Below are 27567 nucleotides of genomic sequence, written 5' to 3'. Positions count from 1 at the left end.
GAGACACGGTGGTCATAACATACCATTCATTCCTCTTGTGCACCCTATTTTTTTCGTCTTCAATTGCTCAAGCGTAGTCACATAACGATGCTACTTGCGGAAGTACGAGCAGAGTTCCCTCACTGACTTTTCAAAGTAAGGTAATTTTAAAAATGTGTGTAGCTCTTTGGGGGAAGCGATTGAATATTAGTCACCTCTCCTTGGTAAAATGCCGTATTGACGATTTTTAAAATAAAATTATGCTCCTTTGGAAAATGTTCAGATTCAACAAGAACATGCATCCAGAGGGGAACGACGAGTACGCGGACTTTTATTTTGAAGAAATCCTTCTATGGTTTGTCATGTTTTGACCGGTTGTGCAGGAATTGTGTTTCCCTTGCTGTCACGTTACAAGTTTTGACTGCGTGAACGATGTTTGGAGGGCATTTGCAGTATTTCTCGACGCTGGAGAAGTTATTCGGTTTGTGAGCTAGCTGGCGCAAAGCAATGTCCACGTGGCGCACATTACACGCTAAAGTGCGGACAGTCCGGGGTCTCTTCACCTTCAGACGGGTCACACTAGAGCACCGGTGGTCGTATGGTGTAATAACACCAAGACGAAGCCTGAAGACAGGGATTCATCTGGGAAATGACTTAATTAAAGGTAGGTGCCCACAAGTGCAACTCGGATGCTACACGTTCCGAACTGGAGATTTTGCATTAAAATATTATTGTGAGGCCCGCGCCGAATGAAAAAGCACACACAAAAACGTGCACGCATGCCTCCTGTTATATGCTCACACTTTGCTTTTTCAACACAGAAGGGAGTCTTAGTAAAAGAGCCACTATTTTTGCCGTAGATCTGAGGACCAGGCTGGCCGCCGCGAGGAAGAAGGTGTCAGACGCTCTGCCGGGGAGTTCCTGGAGTCCCGTGGAGATCAACCCCGCCCTTCCACCGGAGAGGGCCGATGTAGTGATTGTGGGAGGCGGTGTGATGGGCTGGTCCATCGCCTTTTGGCTCAAACAGAAGGAGAAGATACGTGGAGCGGTCAATGTTGTGGTAGTGGAGAAGGACACCACGGTGAGTGGACTCAGGGGCGATGTGTGTGTGTGTTGGGGGCGGGCTGGGGGGTGGTGGGGTGGGGTGGGGGTTTGGGGGGTTGACTGACAGGGCCCCCAAAGGATAGGTAAAATTTTAAATATGATTTTACCGTCTAGCTTGAGAATATTTTATCAAATACTGTCTACTCAGAAAACAACCCAAAACTATCTGAGTGGGTATGGTTGGTCAAAAACTTTGCTTTGTCTCATAGTTTCACATTGATACTTTTTATGAGTGCCAGGCTTCCTAAGCATGTCACTGGTTTTGTGCTTCCACAGGGAAGAAAAGAACATAAATGAGTGTCCATTCTGGATTGAAAGCACTGTCAACTTTTCCCTTCTTAGAGCGCCATGTGGATTGATTTTTCTCTTCTCCGGCTCACTTGTCTCACTGTCCTCTCAGTCCTCCAACATTCCCAGTGGCCAGGGCGTGGGAGGGCGGAAGTAGCAAGCGGGCAGCAGGGGACATACTGTATCGCTCTTCTTTCCCCATAACTTTCACCCGTCTCGCTGTCCTCTTTACCTGTGTCTATCACTTGTTGCTGTCTTTTTTCTCTGTATGTCTCACACATTCTTCTGTGTCACCTGGTTCGTTTCTCTCCTCTTAAATCTGTCTCTGTTGTATTGAGAGTCGCAATGTTTAGCGGCATGCACAGATTTGGTTGGCTGAGTAGTATCACGTGGGATGGCTTAACTCACATGCAATGGTCAGTGGGGTCCCTGAACTGCTCAAGCTGTATCGGAAAGTCTAAAAAAGATGTGCCGGTCAAAATAGAAGCTGCATGTCAAAACTTAAAATTCCTAAAGAATTTATGGGCTCCAGGTCCAGGTTCATATTGGATGGTGTCTGGGTCCGGACTTGAACCGTGGTCGGCCAGTTAGTGGTCACTGTGCTATGACATGCAAAAGTGAAAAAGTGGATCTTTGACAAGCATACGCCCTGTTCGGTGGGTTTACCGTCATCCCTTGTTTACCGGTGTTAATTGGTTGCAGAGCCGACCGCGATAAAATCAATTTGCGTGAAGTAGGATCAATATTAATTAATGGAATATTTTTGTAGTTAGAGCATAGAAAACTTGTTTATGACCTTGTAAATATGTTTTTTTACCATTATTAGAGCCCTCTAGACATGAAATAACAGCCCTACAGTCACCTTTACATTCGTATTACCCAATATAGCAGACATCATAATAGAAAATAAGCAATCTTATACATAAATAAGATAAGATAGACTTACACGTTAGCATTGACAGTAGGGATGTCCCGATCTGATCTTCAGGAGCGGGATCAGCAGCCGAGCCGCTGTATTTGTGAAGATTGGATAATATCGGCTTCCGCCACGAGATCGGCCCGATCCGGTTGCCGTATCACGTTTGTAACCCTGAGCCACACTCCAACATGGTAGGTGCAGTAATGCGCCTCAAAGCTGGTCGCCACTCGGCTCGTGCCACCCGCAAGAAGAAGGTAATGCAACCATGCAGACATGTGCCGTGGTGAAGTTAGTTTCACGTTGGACGTTGGCTATTCGGCTTCATAGCCACGGTGGTAGTTCCTTCTCACTGTGCCCGGACTGCTGCGTCATGGTGAACGGGGCTCACACAGGAAGTGCCGCTCTGACCACCGGTTGCTTATAAAGGGACCGTACAAACACTACTAAACATGTCGAAACGGCGGCGAAAAACCTTCGAAACTGTACTGTTATAGACCGTGAATGGAGGCTGTGTGTGTGCGCAACTCAGGCTGGATGAGTGTATTGGATGAGTATATTTTCACTGTGTTGTGTTTTACTGCTTTAATGTAAGGACTATTTTACAATGGCCACTGACGACGTGCAGGTTCTGAGTGAAAAAAGATGAGAAGCACGTTTATTCTTGCACCCAGTGCATATCAACCGTCAATTGCCATTCTCAACACACACATAACACATTCCGGCCTTCAAAATAAGAGCGCTCTTTGTCACATTTGTCGAATTCTGTAAACAATATAAGGGCGTCATTAAAATACTGTATCTTACATTAATAACGCGATTGGAATTACAACTTTGACTCCATCTTCCTTAATCACAAGTACGGGCATTACAGTGTGTGGAAGATTTTGTAGCAATACAGTATGTGCTGAAGATGACATCCCATTAGCAAGTTAGCTAAGCTACATCCATTTCTCACTTACTGGACAAAATGGGCCAATGATGTATTGCATCAATAAATGTAAGGATTTTTGCATTTTATTCACTAACCAACATAGCACACACTCTATGCTGGTAAAATAAGTGGAAAAGGTAAAACAATTCTAAAAAATTAAAACGAAAATAACTGAATTTGGGGAAAAATAAAACGGATTTCAAAGGGCCTTAAGGGAGTTTGTTAAAGAAAATGTCATATATTCTAAATCACACCACAAATTGATCTATAACCATGTGAAATGATTAGTCCTACCCTAAAAGTATTTTGCACATCTATTTTTTTCCAATTTTATCTTTTATTTGATGGACTTTTATTGGATTAGGGACCTGACTCACAGAGGTTTGTTACAAAAGCCAAACAATATTGTTGGTCAGGCTGTGTAATAAAAAGGTAAATTCAGCAATACTTTGTGGTTGCATTATTTTCAATGCTTTGAAGAGCTATTTTCATAACCATATTCAATTCCACAAATTCATGTTTGTAACAAAAGCAAAAAAAAAAAAAAAAAGACCGGGATCAGATTGGCAAGGCTACAAAAAAAATCGGATCGGATTGGAAGCCAAAAAATGTGGATCTACACTGCTAACCTGCTGCTTGCACCCAGCTAAGGGTCAACTCTAGCTAGATGACGTCACACACGTGTAGGCCTGTCACGATAATCGATAAATCGAACGATCAATAGAAACAAAGTTGATCATTTTTAAAGTTGACATGTGCATGCAAGCATGTCTGTTTACCTCGTCTCTCCCTACCTCATCTCTCTTTACCACACAGGCTAGATGACGAGAGGGTTCACTTTGCAGCTGGAATGAATGGAGAGAGTGAACCCTCCTGTCCTCTCCTCCCCTCTTTGTCCCTGTAGTCAGGGGTGTCAAACTCGTGCTATGGAGGGCCAAGACACTGCAGGTTTTCTTTCCAGCCAGTCACTAAAGCAGGTGATTTTAATGATCAACACCTTCAGTATGAGGGAAGGAGCTCATCAATTAAATCACCTGCTGAAGAAACTGGTTGGAGAGAAAACCTGCAGCGTCTCCGCCCTCCAGGGCACGAGTTTGACACATGTGCTGTACGTGGAGGCGGGGTTACCTTGGCTAGCAGCAAGTTAGCCTCGTGAGTAAGCATACGCTAACATGAATGAAGGCACAAAAGCGATGGTTTCTCAGGCGAATGCCACGGCCCCAGTGTGGGAATATTTCTGTCTTAAACAAAACGACCAAGGTGAGGGCATGCACACCAACGACCAACACAGACAGTTTTCCCAACTGGGGAAAAAATACCGATGGATAGGTAGCTATATAGGTATATTTTATGAAACGGCGCCATCTATCCATCCGGCAAGGACTACCGTACACCAGTAACATCCAGCGGATTACAGGGAATCTTCTGCTCCTACTGCAGTAAAAACATTGCAGACAAACACATCTAGCCCAACTACATCACCAACATGGACGACGTGCCGCTCACTTTCGACATCCCGGTGAACCGCACTGTAGAGAAGAAGGGGACCAGCACTGTAGCGATACACACACAATGGGGCACGGGAAATCGGCTTTTACAGTTACGCTTGTTCGCCATGGTAATGGACAGAAACTGCCGCCTGTGGTGATTTTTAAGAGGAAGACGGTGCCAGAAAAGTTTCCAGCCGGACCAATCAGGAGGAGAAAATGGCTGAGTGACGTGTATGGAAAGAGACCTGATGTTTTTTTCCCACACGTCACCGTCCCTGTGTATCCGACTCACATCCCATCTCACAGCCGCTGTGAAAAACCAAGTGCAGCAAATGAACTCGGAGCTTGCCATCATTCCGGGAGGTTTGACGAAGGAACTTCAACCGCTGGACATCGGTGTAAACACGGCGTTTAAAGTGAAGTTGCGAGCGGCGTGGGAGCGATGGTGACAGCTAGCGAACACAGCTTCACTACAACCGGGGGTGTCATTTCTGAGGCGCCGCACCGCAACGAGACTGACTCTGACAATGACGAGAAGGAACCTGGCGTGACGGAGAACTTGCCCCGCTGTTCATTTGGGATACAGAAGATGAGGACTTTGATGGGTTTGTGGATGAGGATTGATCAAACATAACGTGAGTACATTGTTAAAATTTTAAATACTTCAGTAAAGTACAACCGAACTCAGTTTTGCTCCCGCTGGCTTTTTAAAAACATACACTAGCATGCATGCTAGCATATTGTAGCGTCGCTGGGAGCACTCCCTGTTCCCCAGCGTGCTTTGCGGTACTCTTTTGGCGCAAATGCTCTTAAAGTTACGTGTTTGTTAGTTACATAGTTGTTAAAGTTACATACTTGTTAGTTATTGTTCTGAAAAAATAGCGGTAGCTTTGTGATGTTTTTAGTTGTGCACCATGACTGAGACTGTTGTGTTGAGTCATGACCATCCTGATTTCAAGTGGGTTTGATAAACCGAATGAGAGTTTTACGCTTAATCTATTCAAATAATTAAAGCACTGCCGCTTCTTCACTGATTTCTAAGCGACACGTTATGTTTTAGCGTGCATGCATGCTACCGTATGTTTGACCATACCTGCGCACAATAATAAGATGTTCCTTGTGTATGTGTTAAATATAAAAAGTGCACTTGTAACTGAGACTGCACCTTTTAATACGGTGGTCCTTATGGTCGGTAAGTGCAATTTTTGAGAGTCCATTTTATTTTCATTGTTTTTTTTTTGGTTTGTTTAATTTATTCTGTTGTTTGTTTAATTTATTTTTATGTGAAAAGCTCTTTACATTCCAAATACAATGTTAAAGCTCTTGAGAAATGATTGCTTTTGTGATGTACTCTCATTATTATGCCATATAATTGATGAAAAATGGTCTCAAAAATATGGATTATCGACAATTCTTGACCAGCAATATTTGTTATCATGACAGGCCTACTTACGTCACTTCCGAGGCCCCGCACACACACCTTTTTGAAAAAAGGCGCACAGAAGTCGCAGATACTGTATTACATTTCATATCATGTCTTTTGAATGCCTTATATTTGTAATTTTGTTTATTTAGCCATTTTTATGCTTGAAAATTCTTAATTTAGGCCACGAATATGTACTGTACAATTTGCTTTTTTACTAATAGGCCATATGAAACCACAAAATGGTGACCATTTATTAATTAATACATTAAAAAAACTGCGATAGAGTGTGGGTGCGATGTTCGAACCGAGATGTAGCCAATGACAACTGTACATTGAAAATTTACAGAAAATGTAGCCATGATTCAATACAACAGTGGTTGCTAGTTTTTTTTTTTTTTGGCCAATCAGACTTCTTATTCAACTGTCAAGGCCAGCTTGCAGGCCCACAGTTCTGATTGGTTGATCAGAGCAAAGAGGCATGCCCCCAGTCCTGACTGGTTGATCAGAGCAAGGAGGCACGTCCCGAGTCCTGACTGGTTGATCAGAGCAAAACTGTGCAACAAGATAAGTTAGGCCCACAATAGCTGACTAAGGATGAGGAAATTGACATCTCTGGTGAGTAGATGTATTGTGCATAGGTTTTACATTTTTGTCATGTTGTTAGATAAATATTGATTGTGAACTGCTTCAGTGTAGATGTTTGGAGTTATCTAAACCTTTAATCACCAAGTTGTTGAGCGCCAACTTTACAAGCACCGGTGTACCGCTGATCACCGGTGGAAATTAGAATTCAAAGTTATTAACAGTAATGTAAGTCGGGCATAATTGGTGGATATGTATCTGAACATAAAGGGACTTATGTTTTTATCAGTAGTTGGTATTGCGGCAATTGTAGTCGCGCCACACGAGCGACCCTGGTTTGAAACCCCACTCTGGCACATATTTATTATCATTATTGCTTTGCTTTTTGACAATGGCTCTCACGGTGTCTGGTGAAAAAAAATTTGGCCGGCCCACTGAAGGCCCAGGTACCCAATGCACCGCCTGCCAATGCTGTTTAGTGTAAAGTGTTGGCTGGCTACGCTATGAAAGCTTTAGCCACCCACCGTCCAATGTTGTGTGTGTGTGTGATGATGACGGCTGCAACGCTCGCATCTTGTTTATGTACATGTTCCACAGCAGATGACGATGCAAAGATGTTCTGCATCTCCACCTTCACACCACCAGTGCTCAGCAACGGCTCCTGCGCATGTGTGTTTTACGTGGGGCGTAGATTACTTGCTTGAAGCAGGAAAAGGGCGGGATATACGCTGTGTTACAAATTGTGATGCAAATAGGATTTTAGTATCATAAACATACAATTTTTTGTTTTTCAATGAAATTCATGGACGGTATTGTGTTTTGGGGCTCTTTGGATTACTGATATCAATCTCGGACAACTGGCATAATGAGTTTGCCAGGTGAGCCGAATTAAAAGAAAACTACTTAAAAATGATGATCCACATTGTTAAGCATGCCACAGATTTCAAGCAATATGGGAGAGTAAAAGGATCTCTCCACTGACCAAAAAAAAGCGTCAAATATTGCAATGCCTTGGACAAGGCATGAAAACATTCAGTAATTCACAAAAACTTTCATACAGTGAAGAAATTTGTGGCTGATTCAGATGACAGCCGGGATTGTGCTGAGGTTTCTGCCAGACAAATTTATCGAATCAAGAGAGCACCTGCTAAAAAGCCATTACAAAGCAGCAAACAGGTATTTGAAGCTGCTGGTGCCTCTGAAGTCCAATGAACCTCGAGGTGTAGGATCCTCCAGAGGCTTGCAGTTATGCATAAACCTACTATTTGGCCACCCCTAACCAATACTCAAAGCAGAAGCGGTTGCAGTGGGCCAACAAATACTTGAAGATTAATTTTCAAACTGATTGAGGGTTTACTGATTAAGGGCCGTGCAACCATGGGTGGTTTTGGATGGATGAACTAGAGTATGGCCAGCATATCTCAACAAGGCTGTGATGTCAGCAAGGGGGTGGCTGAGTCATGTTTTGGATCAGAATCATTGGGAGAGAGCTGGTTGGCCCTTTATGGTCATTAAAGGTGTGAAAATGACCTCAGCAAAGTACGTAGAGTTTCTGACTGACCACTTTCTTCCATGGTACAATATGAGGAACCGTACCTTCTGTAGCAAAAAGACCTTCATGCATGGCAATGCATGATGCAAAGAATACCCACCTCTTTGTCATTGGCTGTTATAGGCATAAAAGGAGGGAAACTCATGGTTTGACCCCCATTTTTACCCTGACCTCAACCCAATTGAGAACCTATGGGGCATCGTCAAGCAAAAAATCTATGAGGGTGGCTCACAACAAAACAGCAGCTTGTGGGAGGCTATTCTGACATCTCGCAAAGAAATTCAAGCAGAGACAGAACTCACAAGTTCAATGTCAGAATTGTGAAGGTTATATCAAAGAAGGGCTCTTATGTTAACATGTAACTTGGCCTGTTAAAATGTTAGTGATTGAAACAGCTTTTGCTTTCAGTAAATACGACCGCCTTGTGCTGCAAATTCAACAAATGACTTCTTGGCAACTGGTTCTTGACAACCAGTGAAATGCTTTGAACCTCTGTTGTGCATAATAATGTGGAACAGTGCATTTTAAGTTTTTATTTTTGAAAAAAATGCCGTTATCATTGGGAGGTTTGTTCAGTAACATTCAAATTGTACTCTTAAAGGTTGATGACTTGAAAATTATGATGACTGTAATTTATATTGACTATTTAGCAAAATCAGAGAAAAATATCATTTGCATAATAATTTGGAACACAGTGTAATCCAGAGTTGGCACACAGGCCACCATTTGAGTAGTTCTGCCTTATGTGACGGTCCCCTATTAACTGTGTCCCCCTTGTGCTTCTCCTCAGTACTCCCAGGCTTCCACAGTCTTGTCCGCTGGGGGGATTCGGCAGCAGTTTTCCCTGCTGGAGAACATCTGCCTGTCCATGGATTCTGCAGACTTCCTGAGGAACATCAACGTAAGTCAAAAATAAAGACAATCACTGAAATGACAATGTTACAAAGGGAAAAAAAACTCTGTCCTCTCAGGACCACCTAGGAGTGTTGAATGAAGACGCCGTGGACCTGCAGTTCAACCAATCAGGGTATTTGTTCCTGGCCAGCGAGAAGGTGGCGCACATCATGGAGGAGAACTACAAGACCCAGAGGTCATTTATGAAAACAAGTCTCAAAGTGATGCAAATATTCATCAATTTTTATGTTTTATTTTTAGGTCTGCTGGAGCCCAAGTGTCCCTTCTCTCCGCCACACAACTAAAAGAGAAATTTCCATGGATTAACACGGAAGATGTGGCGCTTGCCTCATATGGTAAATATATCAACACTAGGAGATCAGATTTAATGGCTAACCCATATCTAACTGGAAGCTAATCAGTACGCCACACTTGCCGTGTCAGATTTCCCAGAGCTATTTGACATTTCTAAAAAAGAATATAGAGATACAGTATAAAGAAAAAAAGCGGCATGGGAACTCGTCAGTGCCAGAGTAAACTTATCGGGTAAGTTTACATTCATTTTACACTGACATTTATGTACGTTTATCTTCAATACTAGCAAGATCCGGTACTAGCAAGAGTACTCGATCAACACCGACCGCTTTTCCTCCTCTGAACTACTTCGATACCCCCCAACTCCTTCCACATCTGAAAGCCAATCAAAACCGTGGGAGACTTGTACAATCTGGATGTGAACACGTCGCTCACGGGTGTCGCTGGTCACAGACGCTCGTCGACTCCCGTGTGCTTGGTTTGCTACGCGTATAAGTTTCACCAATCACAGTCGTTTGTCGCCTCCCGTGTGTGGCGCCCATAACTTACGGTGGCCGAGAAGTGCAAAACACGTTAACAAAAAGCAAACCAAATTCCAATTACACCAGCCGGAAAGGGAATGTCTGCGATTGGCTGGCGACCAGTTCAAGGTGTACCCCGCCTCTCGCCTGAAGTCAGCTGGGATAGGCTCCAGCATACCCGCGACCCTAGTGAGGATAAGCGGCATAAAGGATGGATGGATGGATGGATGGATGGATGGATGGATGGATGGATGGAAAGGAAATGTACAAACCCCAGAGTTATAGAAAGTGATAACGTTTGGGCCAATCAGCCCCGGGGATTTGGTACATTCCTTACGTTGGTATCAAGAAGTGCAAAAGACAAAACAAAAAGCAAGCCAAATTACAAGTAGACCACTGGAAGGGGACTGTGCCCCTGTTATACACTCATTAAAATATTTGATGGACTCCTGTAATACATCTGTTCCTTCCATCTGGTATTTGCATGCACGCCGAGATCAGCATGCACGTCGTAGGAGTGCACACGCTCTGCTAAAACCTAATCTATGAGACATTGTACTATTTTCTAAGGCACGGTACTTCATGATAATGAAGCGACACTGTTAGTCGGCTTTATTAGTAGCTATAAAACACCCGAAGTGCACAGTATATGAAAGCTTGGACTTTTTCACTTTAAAGTGTGTTATATATGTTGAAGAATTGAGCCGCACGGTGTCTAGCGGTTAGGCCACCGCTTGGATAGGCTCCAGCATACCCGCGACCCTAGTGAGGATAAGCGGTATAGAAGATGGATGGATGTCGAAGAATTTGATTCAGGCATACCTATCCAGAAATACAGTGAGAGGAGCAGGTTAGAAATCCACAGTGTATTTGTGGCACGCTGTATCAAAGCTGTCCCCCTATTTATTTGTTTTTGTATAACAAATGACTGTTACCTCTGTGGTTCTACTTGTATATGTGCTGTATACTGTATGTGCAAGGTCAGTTCACCTGTTCAGCCTATGGTCAGCAAGTGGCGCAATATTACTGCATTACAAATAAGACTATGTCACCAAACCATTGAAGAGTAGATGTGAAAAAGCCGAAAGAAAAGTATGACTTCATTAACATGAAGTACGGTGCCTTATAAAATAGTACAGTGTCTCATAGTTTAGGTGCTCCCACGACGTGCACGCAGTTCTCCGCGTGCATGGCAATACCAAATGGAAGGAACAGATGTCCATCAAATATTTTCATGAGGGTATAACAGGGGTACAATCCCCTTACGGGTGGTGTAATTGCAATTTGGTTTGCTTTTTGTTGTGTGTTTTGCCCTTCTCAGCTACCAACATAAACCGGAAAAGGAATGTACCAAAACCCCGGAGCTGATTGGTTGAAATGTTAGCACTTCCTATAACTGGGATTTGGTACATCCCTTTCCAGCTGGTGTAATTGTAATTTGGTTTGTTTTTTGTTAAAGTGTTTTGCACTTCTCAGCCGCCGTACTCACTGAGGCTAATGCAGCTCGAATATGCTAATACATGTACTAATTCATGGCTAACATTCTCATACTGCTGCTAACAGTGGCTAGTAGGGGTGTCGCAATTAAAAACGAGATTTCTCATTTGGAGAAAAGCTGTTTTGTGAGAACAGGGAAGCCAGAAGCTAATCAGACTGTGAACCTAGCATTGCTCCTATGAATGATAATACAGTAGTATGGAGGTGGCAGTGTTTAACTTTAAGAAATTGAAAGCTTTAGGCACACCTTGCAATCCAACCTACATTGGCGTTCACAGCGTCAGCATCAGCAAGTGACGTGTGTCTGTTTTTTTCATCGGAGTTGAATACCTGCTTGCTACTTGTTGATGTCCAAGCAGAAGCTGTAGTAATTCTAATAAATTAACATTTGATCAACTTTACTTAAAGATCTGTCATATCAACCCACAGACCTGTAGATGTTCGGACTTGTCTGCACCCTTGATCACCGAGCAGTTCTATTGGCGCTCTTTGCATTTGGATCAGCATCAGCTATCAAGTACCGGCAATCACGGGTTCCGTTCCGTAACACACCTCATACATAGAAGAGATCCGTGTTGACAATTTCGTGACATTGTCGCTATATTTACTGGCGCGTGTAAGCGTTTCTTGCATCATGCATTTATTCACCAATTAAATACTAGCCATCAACAAAGGTGAAGAATTCGTCGAGCATGTCTGAAAGCTGTAAAAGTCCCTCCAGAATGTAACTCAGCCCCGACCATGAGAGCCAAGGAGGTAGAGCTTGGACTCGACCCTTCGTCACATCGCTGCACCATGCCTTCCTGGCAAAACATGGGTATCCAAAGTCTGGCTCATTGCAGAAATAAAATAAACGAATATGCAGCAAAAGTGGAAAATAGGTCTAAAAGGCATAATATAACCAGAAAAAGCTAAAATGATACTACTAACTTGTCTTTAAATGTATATGTATGTATAATGGGCAGCCCTGATGTGAATAGACAAAGACAGGTAAATAAAGAAAAACAGTGAGCTGTATTATTATTATTATTATTATTATTATTATTATTATCATTCTACTGTAATTATGTAAAACCATAACAGTGGTTTATTTGGTCCCAAAAATGTGGACAATAATATCTTGGAAATAAACATTTCCACATTTCCAAATGCACCTGCATTGTTTCGTCAAAAAACAACAACAAAAAAAAGTCTATTTGTCCAGTCATATTGTTTCATTGTACTTTTCTGAAAATGAATGTTCAAATATCATCTCATTCTCATGGACCCAACCTCGTGCATTTTCTTGTCTCATGAGTTGGGTGTCTTGTTGCTAGCAAACTGCTCCCAGTCTCTTGACACATAACTGAAGGCTAACTCAAGCAATGTTAAACTGAATGTCAAACCACCCTTGGGCAACATATTAACTGCGCGTACGTGTGCAGGTCTGGAGAACGAGGGCTGGTTTGACCCCTGGACTCTGCTGAACGCCTTTAGGAGGAAGGCCATGTCCATGGGCGTCATCCAGTGTACTGGAGAAGTCATCGGTCAGTATCTTCCCTTAAGAGGAACATGGGGGAAAAAAACCTTGATAATAGTGTTTCTTTCCACAGGTTTTAAATACAAATCAAATGTGGTGGCCACAGAGGAGGGCGAACTTTTGGAGATCAGGAGGATAAATTATGTTAAAGTATGGAAGTATCTATAGAAGAGCTAGATAGATGTATTGATGAGATACATGAAATTAAATCAGCGTAATGTTGTTAGGTACAGATGCCCAACAGCCTGGAGTACCAGCCAGTGGAATGTGCCATTGTGGTGAATGCAGCCGGAGCCTTTTCCGCTAAATTAGCTGAGATGCTTGGATTGGGATTTGGACCCAAAGACACCATGGCTGCCATTCCGCTTCCCGTTGAGCCCCGCAAAAGGTAAAAATAAATAAATAAATAATAATAATACAAAGAATGAGCTTTAGATCAGGCGTTCCTAACCTTTTTCACCTTGGGGCCCAACCTGTCAAGTACAGAAGGGTACTGGGCCAACTCAAATATTAACACTGAATTGGTTATTTTACTCTTGATTTGATTTGTATTCAGTAACTATGTTTAACCTACTTACAGTTGAACAAGCCTAAACCTTGTCAAATGACAGAAAGCATGTGTTCATCACAAAGATATCCTATCATTGGAGCATAAACCAGTACAGACGTACAACGACAACATGCCAAACAGGCTATCATTTTATGGAACTGATCAAGCAAGGCAATTTGCATTATTGATTATTAGTTTATTTAACAATAACAGTGCTCTTGGTCAATCCAAAATGTTAATAAACCTCAACCTTGAATATTTAAGGAAGTGAAAGTGAGGTTTTGGCTTTTGTTGAGAATGTCTCTGTGTGCACAATTATTAGGCAACTCAAAGAAAAAAAAAAATTCCCATCTCACTACTTCATTTTCATTGTTTTTAAAAGTCAGAATGATAAACAAACTTTACAAATAAATATTTCTGACATTTCCAAAAATAAATCAGTGATCAATATATCCACTCTTCTTTTCAATAACACGGAGAAGGCTTCCATCCACGGAGTCTGTCAGTTTCTTGATCATTTGGCCATCAACTTTTTGTGCAGCAGCAAACAAAGCCTCCCAGACACTGTTCAGAGAGGTGTACCTTTTTCTTCACTGTGAATTTTACGTTTAAGGGCCCACAAGTAGTCCATAGGGTTTAGGTCAGGTGAGCAAGGAGGTCATGTCATTGTTTTTTAAGAGCTTTACTAGCTAGCCACGCAGTGGAGTACTTGGATGCATGAGATGGAGCATTGTCCTGCATAAAAGTCATGGTCTTCTTGAAAGAAGCACACATTTTCCTGTACTGCTGTGTGAAAAAAGTGGCAGTAGATTTGGGGGTCGAGTTTGAGTCCATCTTCAACCTGAAGATGGCATCTGAGTTGGAGTGGAGCTCTCTGCCCATTGCTGATGCAGCCACGAGCCCATCCCTCTGGTCCATCAAGAGTCAATCTCATCTCATCAGTCCATAAAACGTTTGAAAAATCTGTCTTCAGATATTTCTTGGCCAAGTCAAAGCCTTTCAGCTTGTGTGTCTTGTTAAGTGGTGGCCGGGTTTCAGCCATGTACTGAACACCATGTACCATACTTCCGGGTAGATTATAGTTCTGGAATATGACAGCACTGGAGGATAATCGTGTCCTGGGAGCATCACGTTTGATTTTTCTCAAATATTTGGCAGTTAATTTGCATGTTTTTCTCTCGACTTGTTTCTTGTGACCCTTTTGTGCACTCGCAACAAAACATTGAATGGTTCTGTGGTCACATCCTAATTTCAAGAGTGCTGCATCCCTATGAAAGATGTTTTACAATGCTTGGTTTTTCAGAGTCTAAATCTCTTTAAATCTCTTTTCTGGCCCATTTTGCCGGAGGAAAAGAAGCTGCGTAATAATTGTGCACACCTAATTAAGGGTGTTGATCGTCTAAGGCCACACCCTCCCTCAGTACACACATGCACATGCTCATACCCAACAGGGTTCAAGTTTATTCAGCTTTGGCTTGGAAAATATGCATAAAAATGAGAATATGGTCAACATCCAATCTAAAATATTGACTTGCCTACGGTAATTGTGCACACAGTGTAAAAGAACAAGGCTCAAGTCTGGAGGGAATTGCAAACAAAACATGAAAAAGGTGTGATAAATACAATTATGGAGTAATAAAATTAATTGAAATAAATATAATAAATTCATTGGCAATGTTTTCTTAGATAAATAAATAATAATAAAATGCATGTAAAGTGCAAATGAAAACGCAGCCTTATAACCTGGAAATTCACTTAAAACTTTCATCAGCAGTTTCTTAAAAACATCTCAACCAAAACAGGCAGGCAAACGCCGGCTTCCCCTCCTATCCTTGCGCTCATCCAATCACCAGTTGGAACTCAGCCTTGATGCATTCAGGATCTTACAGAAAGCAGAATGCACATTTTCCCCATTTCCCCCAACATTCAAGCAGTCTCAACAATGAGGCTGAAGAGCGGACCCCCGGTTTAAGGAGAGAGATCACGTCAAAAGATAGTACTCGGGTGTCACGTTTTCAGGACCCCCTACTGGCATTTATTAAGGGGGCAGAATCCAGGACATAGCCTCATCAAATGATGGTACCCTGGTTGACCACCTCACCTGCCGTGACAATTTACATGAAAAGACGCACGGTATTGGAATGTAACAGTCAGAGCCCAAAGACAAGAGACTCAAACATGTCACTTAAGTTATAGCTGTAAATGAGACATTTTCCCAATACAGTGGTCCCCTCTTAACACACTTATCCACAACTCCTGCTCCAGACTTCTATTTTTCCCAATTTTGATGTTTGTGTAATTTTATTTCCATATTGTATTTTGGACCAAGAAAAAAACAAGCCACATGCTTTTTGGTGCCCTTTGGACAGCAGCTGTTACGGGTGGCGGGTATGCCAGGAGTTTGGAGCCCAAAGCAGAGGCCGAGAAGGCAGGTGGTTCAACAATAAGGTACTAAGGGCGCACTACAAGGAGTGGAAAAGTACACAAAAAACCCCACCGGTGACTAGTGATGGGTAGATGAGGCCTCTTGAAGCGTTATTACCTAAACTGTATGTATACCTTGTTGCCCTTGGAAGGCAGAGGGAGCACATTCGATTCCAACCATGGAGAGCTTCTTTATAAAAAAAAACAAAAAAAAAACATGGAAATCAAAATGAAAGTGTTGTGAATGTGATATCGCCTGTTGTCTTTAAGGCAGGGAAGATTAAAAAAAATAATAATATATATTCTTTAACAGTAAAAAAAAGTCAGCTTTTCCAATGTCTTGGCATTCAAATACTGTGTTCCCTCACTCTATTGCGGTTCACCTTTCGCAGATTCACGGAATTTTATTTTTTTTTTTTTACAGTGTATGAACGCTGTTACACGCTGAGTCTGGCCCTTTAAGAAGAATTGAATTGTTGGAAGTTGAGTGTCTCTCTTCCCTCGCTCGTCTCTCTGCACCGCCCATTGTTCTCTGCGTTCTGATTGGCTGGAGACCATTGTCAATCAATCTCCTTCGTGCTGCCTGTGTCATTGTTAGCATGCTTGCTTGCTAGCTCATAAGTGAATCTTCGGTTCCAAGGACGGCAGCAATACGTTTTAACAAGGATACAAGAATGCTACAGCACAGTGGAACGGCGCCAGGACGAAAAAAGAGAAAAATACGCGTGAGTGACTTAATTTCTTGTGTCCTACCTGTCGGTTGATCATCGAAATTCAAACGAACGTTTGAACTTCTTTGAGAGTGTTTAAACAAGAGAGAAATGTGATAAAATACCTGTCTGAGAAAAGTATATAAAGTGTATGGTGGGGGGGTTCAAAGCAGTATATAATCATTGTAAAAAATGAACTTGGCCACTTCGCGGCTTTCACTTATTAGCTATCCCCCGCGATAAAATGAGGGAACACTGTACAACATTTAAACTGCAGAAAATCAAACATATTTTCAGCTAAGAGTCATTGAACTGCAGATGAATTCTGCTCAAGAGGAGATGAAATAAGGAATTAAAGGAAATAAAACCAAACAGCTGATATAACATCAAAATGGTCAAAATCTTTATTTTCTTTCAGTCTAAATGTCACACTGGATTAAATGAAAGAATTGTGCTTCCAAAGATTTGTTGTTATTGCATAGACGTTGCAACCCAATGACAGAAGTCAGACTCACTACCGGTGACAGAAGGTCACCAGGAAACTAACAAAGTACCAATGAAAGACTGAAAAGTAGCAACAAAGGAAAAAATAGCAAAAGCACAAAACTTACTTTTAGTAACACGTAAGGCAGGACATGCTTGGTGCTGATGAAGACAGGAGAAATAATGTATGACTCTTTTGAATGCATATTGTTTTGAGAAGCCAAACTCTTTACTTAAGTGGCCCCACAAACTAACCGGAACTACGTTCCGACCAGAACTCTGCTCACAGGACGAAGTGGGGGGTAAGTCACTGTGGATACACTGCACTGCACTGCCGATGGGGATGTCCTACGACCTCATGTCAAAAAATCCGAACTATCCCTTTAAGAGTCCTGGTGATTACTGACGGTAGGCAGGTGTGCAGCTGCAGCTCCTCCCAGGCACTGATCTAAAAAAAAGACTGGATCGAGCTTCTATTGTTTTATTTTTGAAGCCAATGGAAATTTGCGGCGGCCATCTTGGTGAGACCACTTTGCTGTGAGACAACAGTATGGCAACGCACTGGTAAAACTTCGATTGATCGTATAGCCACCAAAATCAACTGCTAAAGGTTATAACTACTCAGATTTATATGCTTTTGTGTCATTTATCAAGCTAGTAAGATGTATTTTAGCTTCGAGATGGACGAAAAATTGGCTGTGTGGCAGCCTGCAAACATTGTTTACGTACGGAATTTAAAGTCTATCTTTGTCTAATTATTTTCCTACGGTAAACCATTATTTTTTTTTATCTCAGGATAAGGTTAAGGCAGGAAGAAAGCAGAAATTTTGTCACATGTCTTCTACCTTTGCGTGAATCATGTGTGGTATCAGAATTAATGTAACTTGGTAGTTGTGGTAGCTTTTAAAAAAGCTGTTTTTTGGTACAAAAAGACATTAGATAAGTGCAAATACTCAAAGCCTACTGTAAAAAACTGCATAGAAATAATTTTATCATTGATTGCTAGGCTAGGCACCAAAAAAAGGCCTAGTTGTTACAGGAAGGTGTAACTAGAAAATTCTTGCAAAACCACCCATCAAAGTTCATACTTTAACTTTTGGTTACATTTCGAGAACTTTTCAAAGCAAAGCCGTTCAAGTAGTGGCACATATATCAGGTCAAAAAAAGGTGCCAAGTAAAAGTACTTACGAGTGGAAGGTTCTTGGGAAGTGCTTTTTAAGTTGTGTTTCCTCATCCTCGCTTCCTTCACTGGCACTCCTGATGTTTTTGATGATTTTTCACTAATTCTGCGTTCGTATACCAGCACAATCACAAAACTGTGGCGCGTAAGGTGGTCTCACCAAGATGGCGGCGATCGAAAAAATCTGGCTTCAAATTTTGGCGCGTAAAAACAATAGGTTGCTCGATCCAGTCTTTTTTTTAGATCAGTGCTCCCAGGGAGCGCAGCAGCAGTAATGGACAGCAGATGGCAGCAAACACCAGCAAAGAGCGCACATGACACCAGCTGCTTTTACGGCAACAGAGCTTTTTGGTTTGTGTCTTAAGAAATGGGCAACTTTATCACATGTTTTTAAAACTTATTTAACAACAGAACATTAAGTTATTGGCTATGAATGTTGGTTCCTAGGCTCAGTGTAAGCTAGTGCTGATTTTAAAGATAAAACCAACATCTTGATATTACCTTTTAAATGCTGATTGTATTGACAGACAGCAGAGGTGATTTTCCCTCCGGTTTTGAGGTATTGACCTAGCACAGGGGTCTGCAACCCGTGGCTCTGGAGCCGCATGCGGCTGCTTTCTCATTCTGCTGTGCTCCTGTGTAGTCACTACGCCAGGGGTCACCAACGTTTTTCCTTGTGAGAGCTACTTTTACAAAATGAAAATGGCCAAGAGCGACTCATTTTTGTAACATTTATTTTCAGAGCTTATTTTAAACCCAAACAAAGCGAATATGCTTGTTTTACCAGAACATTAACAAAGTGCTGGTGTCCACAACTCACATGTTGTTTTTCAGAATGCATTTCTTTCTACTGTTCTTTCATTATTAACTGAAAACCTGAATGAAAAGCAGGCTTGCGGGCACCTCATGTGGTCGTGGGGGGCTACCTGGTGCCCGCGGGCACCACGTTGGTGACCCCTGCACTATGCCGTCTCTTCAGACGTCGTCATGAGCCTTTCAAAGTTCTGCGTCGGAGTTGAGCGTGTGCCGTGCAATTCTCCGCCAAAATGCTTTGGGACAGTGAGTCCGCTTGGTGAGAATCTATGATGCTGGTCAACTATTTCACTTGTTAGCTTCCTTTTGTCGCTAATGAACAATGGCAACAAAAGGGGCATGGAGAGTGGTAATGGCACTGGAACTAATCAATGTATTACACCATTAAACGTGACTAATTGCTAGGTGGCAACAGGTGTGGCTCGTCACTCCATTAGGAAGCCAGACAAGGTACGTTACAATACGCTATAGGAAGCTATATATGTACCGTTACCTACAGTTTAGGTTTTGTGGCTCCAAGTGGGTTTTAATTTCATGGAAATGGACTCTTTTGATGCTAAAGGTTGTCGACCCCTGACCTAGCACTTGCTAGGAGTGGCAGCTGCAGGAGGGAATTACAAAAGGGAGCGCTCTGATTCGCTGAGAGCTTGTCACTCCACCTGCACGCAGATTGTTCGACTCTCCGTTTGGACATCTGTGTGGAGTTTGCGTGTTCTCCCTGTGCGTGCGTGGGTTTTCTCCTTGTACTCCAAAAATATGCAATCTTTGAAAAAAAAAAAAAAAAAGAATTATGAGGAAAAAAGTCTCCTGCATGAATAAAGTCGTACTAGTTTGAGAAAAACTTGCAATGTCACATTAAGTAAGTGAAAAGTTTATTTCAGGAAACAAATAAGTGAATATTACAAGAATCATGTTGTGTTATACAATAATATATTTAAAAAAAAGGTAATAAAATCACAGTAAAAATTATGTAAAAAGGCGTAAACTTACGTAAATAAAGGGGCAATATTTCAAGTGGTGTTTTTTTTTTTTTTTTTTTTTTTTAGGAAAAAAAGTCCTAATACGAAGCAAAAAATGTAATTAAATGTAGAAAAAGTCGTAATGTTATAAATTCATATTTATTGAAGGAAAAAGTTAAAACATTACAAGAATGAATCTTATCTGGACAGCTCATGAAGGTGGTGTCCTATGATGACGTTCAGGTATGTGTACGTGGTCCACTGTCCTGATGGTCCTGGTCTGGATGCGCCCTTCCTGATTGACTGCTCGGGAGTGTACTTCAGGAGGGAGGGGCTCGGAGGGAACTACATCGCTGGAATGTCGCCAGAGGAGGTTTGCCTGTTTTTAAGCTCCTTTTCATTTCAAATGAGATGAGAGAATTTCTGTCAAATTTAGTGTGTTTACGTTCTCAGGGGGAGGAGCCAGACATTGCCAATCTGGATGTGGACCATCAGTTTTTTGAGGACAAAATTTGGCCCAACCTGGCGCAGCGTGTTCCTGCTTTTGAAAAACTAAAGGTAAGTAGATAAGCTTTTTTTTTTATTTTTATTTTTACTGTTTTAACTTTAAGCAACCCACACAGGAGCACAATTAAAGCCTTCGCTCCTCTCGCCAGTTATTGGTAGAAATAATTTGCACAATACAAATAAACAAAAAAACTAAATTTTCCCACATTCCTCTCGCTCATACACGAGCACATGCACAACATAGATGTGTCATATAGTCAATGCCATCGCTCCTCTCGCCAGTTATTGGTAGAATTGAGTTGCACAATACAAATCAAACAGAAAACCTCAATTTTCCCACATTCCTCTCGCTCATACACGAGCACATGCACAACATAGATGTGTCATATAGTCAATGCCATCGCTCCTCCCGCCAGTTATTGATAACCGCCATCTTGCTCGATAGAAATAAACATAGACATGTCATATCATTAATGCGATTGAACCTTGCAAAAACAGAAGTAAATAGAAAGGCTGAAAGTAATCCACCAAGCCAGATCCCCTGGTACACTCGGTCACACACAAGCACATGCACAATGCAGACGTGAGCAATTTGAGCCCCTCCTCCTTCGCCAGGTAACCAGTGCGTGGGCGGGCTACTACGACTACAACACCTTAGACCAGAACGGCATTGTGGGCCTGCACCCGCTCATCGACAACATGTACTTCGCCACGGGCTTCAGCGGCCACGGCCTGCAGCAGTCGCCCGCCGTGGGCCGCGCCGTGTCCGAACTCATCCTGGACGGCAACTTCCAAACCTTGGACCTGAACGGCCTGGGCTTCAGGCGCATCCTGACGCAGGAGCCCATGTTGGAGAGGAACATTGTGTAGTTTTGAATGTCAATCCGGACAATATTTCAGTGGAGGCCGCAATGTCCAAAACCTAAGCCAGTCAAGTACTACATACGTACCTCTTACATAGTTTAGTATTAATAACTGTAATATTATGATGCCTATGAAGTAATCATGCTACACTTTTTTTATGGTCCTGTTGTCCACATGATCCACTTTTCAAGCACAGTGAGGGAGAAAAGCTCTTGTGGGATGTGTTGTTGTTGGAAGTAGCTTAGCAATGTGGTGACGTCCAAATGCCTCCAGTTAAAAAGAAGTGCGTCACGTCAACAACTCGTAAAACAAGCGTCTTCCTTTCATTTACGTACAACGGGCATATTCAACTAGCCCAACCAGACTCCAGCATGACATCACACCTGTCCGCCAGACAGCAGATTCCTAAAAACAGCACAACTCTGTTATACAGAGGATCTTTGACTTTTTGACGTTTTTGACAGTATGTCCTTAAAAACAGCAGAGGGGGTCCTGTCTATAGTGTTTTTGCAGTAGGTCCTTAAGAACAGCAAAGTCATATTCAAGTCAGCAGAGCACTCATGTCATTCAGAGGATTGTTGCAGTAGGTGGTTAAAAACAGCAGAGTGGTGCTGTCATATAGAGGATCTTTGACTGGCATTTTTGTAGTATTGTCTACAAAAACAGCAGAGCACTCCTGTCATATAGAGGCTCTATATGCTACTGCAAGATCTTTGATTTCCATTTTTGACAGTAGGTTCTCAAAAACAGCAGGGTTGTGCTGACATACAGAGGATCTTTGACTAGCATTTTTGGCAGTAGCTTCTTAAAAACAGCAGAGCTCTCCTGTCATACTGTAAAGCAGGGGTCACCAACCTTTTTGAAACCGAGGGCTACTTCCTGGGTGCTGATTAAGGCAAAGGGCTACCAGTTTGATACATATTTCTGAAATAGCCATTTTGCTCAATTTAGCTTTAATTATATGTTGTTATTAATAATTAGTGGTATTTAGCTATATGAAGACACTGATTATGTTAATGATTTCTCACAAAAAATATCAACAATGGTAACAAAATAGGAAATAAATTAATATCAGTATGCAGCACTTTATTTCTATATTTTGAAGTTTCAGTGTTTTTCAAATTGAACATTTTCAAATCATCACTTAACATTTTTAACAAACACCCTGCACCAGCCTAAAAAAAAGGCACTTAACAGTTGTGCTATCAAATGTTACATTTTACACATTTAACAAATCATGAATGACACATTTTGAACTGGACACCAAATCTGGTTTCTTTGTCAGTTAGTGGGAAGCCTGGCATTGCATGCTCTCCACCAGTGTGTTGTACTCTGGTGTGTAACTTGACATTGCAACTCTGAGTGAGTCTTGCAGATGTGCATCAGTGAGGCGTGTTCTGTGTTTGTTCTTGAAGTGCATGTCAGAAAAGGCTGATTCACAAAGATAAGTTGAACCAAACAGGCTTGCAACCTTCAAAGCTGCTGTGCATACACCACTGTACTTTTCAGTGTCAACAAGGCCCCAAAAGTTTGGTGCACCCTGATAGGCTTTGAGATGGAGGTCGTTTTGCAATGTTGCAATTTCAAGCTCCATCTGTCCAGCATCAAGCCTGAACGTTGCACTTAACTGCTCAGCAATGCTTGATATGTCCACATTCATGAAAGGATTGGAAATGAATGACACGCATGGCTCAAGCTGACTCAGGTCACAAAACCTGTTCTCAAACTCTTCTCCAAGTTTTTCTATGACCTCAGAGTATTTTTCTGCAACTTTGTCAAAAGCCTCAGATGCAGAAGTATTGTCTTTCAGGACCATCTGCACAGAGGGAAAGTGCAGGACCTTTTTTCTCTTTAAATGCACAGAGAAAATGCTCATCTTGGCTTTAAATGCATTTAAAGCACTTATCATATCAGCAACAGTCTTACCTTTGCCTTGCAACTCACGGTTCAAACTGTTCAGTTTCTCAGTAATGTCCGTTAAAAATGCAAGGTCAAGGGTCCAGTCAGTGTCCTCCAGCAGCGAGGTGTCTTCCCCGCTGGACTGCATGAACTCTTTGATTTCACCCAAAAGTGACAAAAAACGATGCAGAATCCGTCCCCTGCTGAGCCATCGGATTTCTGTGTGTAGCAGCAGGTCACCATATTCAGCTGACAGCTCCTCCAATAGTACCTTGAATGTTCTGTGCTGTTTAGCTTTGGAACGGATGCTGTTTATGATCTTTACAACGGGAGTCATCACGTGTTCAAAGCCGATCACTTTTGCACATAAGGACTGCTGGTGGATGATGCAGTGGTAATGCAGAAAGTTTGGGAAATCTGTGTCACCTTTACAGTGAGCAATGAATCCTGCGTGTCGGCCGATCATAGCAGGAGCCCCATCCGTAGTCACAGACACCAGCTTTTCCAGCGGCACCTTTTTCTCCACTAAAAACTCCTTCACCGCGTTATAGATGTCAACTCCCCTGGTAGTTGTCTTTAAGGGTAGTAGTGTCAGAAGTTCTTCTTTTGTGGTGAAATCATCAGACGACATCCTGATGAAGATCATCAGCTGTGCTGTACTGCTGCTGTCCACCGACTCGTCACACTGGATGCTGAACCACCTGCACCTCGCCAGATCACGGTCCAACTGATCGGCCAAGTTCGCGGACATCGCCGACACTCTTCTTACCATTGTCGATGCACCCAGTTGAACATCAGAGAAAGTGGAGATTACATCGGTTCCGTACTTCTCGTCTTCAAGCACAGTTTTAGCAATTATCATCATTGCTTCTTTGACAACAGCCCCATCTGAAAATGCCTTCTTTTTCTTCATCAAGAATTGCGTAGCTCTTAATGAGGCTTCGGTTGCTTTCCGGGAGCTTTTCACCGGTCTCGTAAAAAAAGATTGCTGTTTACTCAGAGCTGCCTTTAAATCGCGGCCTTTTTGTGCTCGTAGTGCGCTGCCCGGCGGGTAGTTAGCATGGTAGCTTGTGTGGCAAGTTGTGAAATGTCTCTCCACATTGTGTCGCTTTGCAATCGCTACAGTCGCCCCGCAAATGAGACACACGCAGGCTCCTTTCTCAGTGGTAAAAAAAAACTGTACCTCCCATTCATCGTGAAAATGATAGGTTTTCTTTCTTTTTTCTGCCATCTTTTTTGGGATCAATCATCGTGTTTTTGCTGCTCCACAAACGCTACGTTTTGGGCCTGCGCACAATACTGACCCTTGAACTACAGTAGGTCAGAGTTCATTTATATTAATTACTTTTTAAAAAATAAATTAATTAATATATTGTAATTTCCAGTTCACATGTAAGTGTGATTTAATCAAGAATAGCAAAAATAAAATTCAAATAAAATAAATGGATACGTGATACGTGACACCGATAGTGTGGTTATTTGAGCTAATTTTAGAACAGGCCTGCGGCGACTTAAGTGGTCCTTGGGCGACCTGGTGCCCGCGGGCACCACGTTGGTGACCCCTGCTGTAAAGGGTCTATATGCTATGCTGCAAATATCTCCTTTTATAGAGGATCTTTGACTAGCATTTATGGCACTGGATTCTCAAAAACAGCAGAGTTCTGCTGTCACATAGTGGATCTTTTACTAGCATTTTTGGCAGTAGCTTCTTAAAAACAGCACAGCATCCGTCATATGGAAGATCTTAAGTTGTTTTAGCTGTAGGTTCTCAAAAACAGCAAAGCGCTTCTGTCATATAGAGGCTATATGTATATGCTGCTGCAAATATCCTCTATGATAGAGGATCTTTGACCAGTGGTTTCTTTGAGTCAGGCCTTAAAAACAGCAGTGTGCTGCTGCCACATAGAGGATCTTTGAGTAGCTATTTTGCAGTCGCTCCTTAAAAACACCAAAGTGGTATAGAGGATCTTTCATGAATGTTTTTGAAGTAGGTTCTTCAAAACAGCATAGCGCTCCTGTCATATAGAGGCTGCAAATATCCCCGATAAAAGAAGATCTTTGGATGGTGTTTTTTGGAGTCGGTTCTTAAAAACAGGAGGGTGCTGCTCTCATTGAGGATGTTTGACTAGTGTTTTTGTCCGTAGGTTGTTAAAAACAGCAAAGTGGTCTTGTCATATAGAAAATCTTTGACTAATGTTTTTGCAGTAGTTTCTTAAAAACAGCAGAGCACTCCTGTCATATAGAGGATCTATATGCTACTGCAAATATCCCCTGTAATAGAGGATCTTTTACTAGCATTTTTGGCAGTAGTTTCTCAAAAACAGCAGGGTTCCGCTGTCATATAAAGATTCTTTGGCTAGCATTTTTGGCAGTAGGTTCTTAATAACAGCAGAGTGTCTCTGTCATGTAGAGAATATTGGGCTAGTGTTTTTGGCAGTAGTTTCTCAAAAACAGCAGGGTGCTGCTGTCGCAGAGGACCCTTGACTAGCACTTTTTGGAGTCTGTTTTCAAAGACAGCAGGGGGCTGCCGTCACATTGAGCAGGGGTGTTTTCCATCGAGGGTGGCATACTGAAAAGTCAAAAGATGCAGGGGGCACTTTTGTATCTTTTAGATATTTTTTACATTTTGTAAAAAGCTTAAGAAAAATGTTACATCCAGGCTGTTCCAAAAAAAAAACACTTGCTACTACAGTTTGTCATGCCAAGTGTTGGAGAAGACTCTGAAGATGATAATATGGGCACCCCCACTCTACCATCACCATGTTAGAGCCAAGGACACTAGAATTGAACAGGACTGTCTATCGGCTGCAAATGAATGGAACAGTGTAGTACGCCGTGCAGAACAAAGTCCGCCATGATGGTGAACACGAGAGGTGGGCGGGGCTAGGCGGACATCTGACTTGAAGCCATGTACCCCCTACTCCTTTAACTTTCATTAAATTGAAATATTAAGCATGATTAATTGGTGAATACCTTTTATAGTCAGTAATTCTCATTCAAAATTTTCCATGGTCAAATTTTGATAAAAGTTTTACATGAGCGCTGATAAATAGATAAGATGTGAATTTCTCTTGCAGATGAATAAAGCATCTAAGTATTGGTCCTACATAGGTTTTATTTCAGCCGGATGTTGGGATCCATCCGTTTGAATGGGTTGAACTTCAGCTTCACTTTTGTCTACTTGCAATCGCTATGATTTAAGTCTGCATATTAACTTGATACCAATTTGAAAGAGAAAGTGGAACAAACATGATAAAGCAGTATCTGAAGTACAAAAATACATACAAACAGCGATAAAGCCTCATTTTCAGGGGAATCCCCGCTCTCTCATGCTGACACGCACAAACAACAAATGTACTGAACGTACTAAACACAGCAGACCGATTATGATGTTTCACCCATTAATCAATATTGGTGAATATGTAACCAATATATGAACTTTTTTTTTTTTGGCTGCGCCTAAAATGGCAGTAGGTTCTTAAAAACAGCAGAGAGCTCCTGTCGTATAGAGAATCTTTGACCTGTGTAAAAATATTGTATTATAATTTATGACTACACTGTAAAGAATTGCTGTAAATGTACAGCAAGATTCCAGCAACAGTAATGTACTATTAATGTAAACAAATTACACTCACCTGAATGATAGCATGTTCCTAAAATACTTTAGCGTAATTCAGTCATCCTAACTGTGAATGACATTATTACCACACAGCAGGGGTTTACAAAGTGTGGCCTGGGGGCCATTTGCGGTCCGCAGCACATTGTAAAAATATAATTTAACAAGAAAACTAAAAAAAAAAAAAATCTGCCACAATTTTACGAGCATAAATCAAAACATTAACAGGGAAAAGTTGTAATTTAACAAGAAGACGTAATTTTAAGATAACGTTTTAGTATGAGGAAAAATAATTTCATTTTAGTAACATAAAGTTGAAATATTAAAGAATTAAAGGCATTATTTTTTAAAAGTTGTAATATTATGAGAAACCGACAAAAACAATTTTGAAAAATTTGGGTCAAAAAGGTTGTAATATTATGGGAATAAGGTTAAAATATTATGGGAATAAAGTCCTAATATTACAAGGAGGAAGTTTAAATAGTTGGAATATAAAAAACACACAACAACAACAGAATATTGAATATATAACAATGTATAACAAA

The 27567-nt window shown here is 41.7% G+C and overlaps 2 protein-coding genes across 3 annotated transcripts in view; one reads left to right on the top strand and one right to left on the bottom strand.

Moving 5' to 3' along the window:
• LOC129169523 (F-BAR and double SH3 domains protein 2-like) overlaps positions 1–4068 on the bottom strand; it is a 38445-nt gene extending 34377 nt beyond the window's left edge. The window contains exon 1 of one of the 2 annotated variants that reach the window (XM_054756029.1): positions 4016–4068. The gene's annotated coding sequence lies outside the window, so the exon portion shown is untranslated. Of the gene's footprint in view, positions 1–2317; positions 3356–4015 lie in introns of those variants that run through there. The other variant, XM_054756028.1, reaches the window with a different exon arrangement.
• On the top strand, positions 239–27563 carry foxred1 (FAD-dependent oxidoreductase domain containing 1). Its single transcript, XM_054756030.1, has 11 exons — positions 239–643; positions 840–1060; positions 9062–9172; positions 9243–9361; positions 9427–9521; positions 12923–13024; positions 13091–13167; positions 13245–13405; positions 20380–20509; positions 20590–20694; positions 21259–27563. The coding sequence occupies exons 1-11, from the start codon at positions 487–489 to the stop codon at positions 21511–21513; spliced, it is 1533 nt and encodes a 510-aa protein (XP_054612005.1). The 5' UTR covers positions 239–486; the 3' UTR covers positions 21514–27563.
• Positions 27564–27567: the final 4 nt, after the last annotated feature.

Source organism: Dunckerocampus dactyliophorus, chromosome 16 (genome assembly GCF_027744805.1).
Source record: "Dunckerocampus dactyliophorus isolate RoL2022-P2 chromosome 16, RoL_Ddac_1.1, whole genome shotgun sequence".
In the NCBI taxonomy this organism is placed as follows: domain Eukaryota; kingdom Metazoa; phylum Chordata; class Actinopteri; order Syngnathiformes; family Syngnathidae; genus Dunckerocampus; species Dunckerocampus dactyliophorus.
The sequence above is the reverse complement of the archived record's forward strand: the minus strand, read 5'-3'. Positions and strand labels throughout refer to the sequence as shown.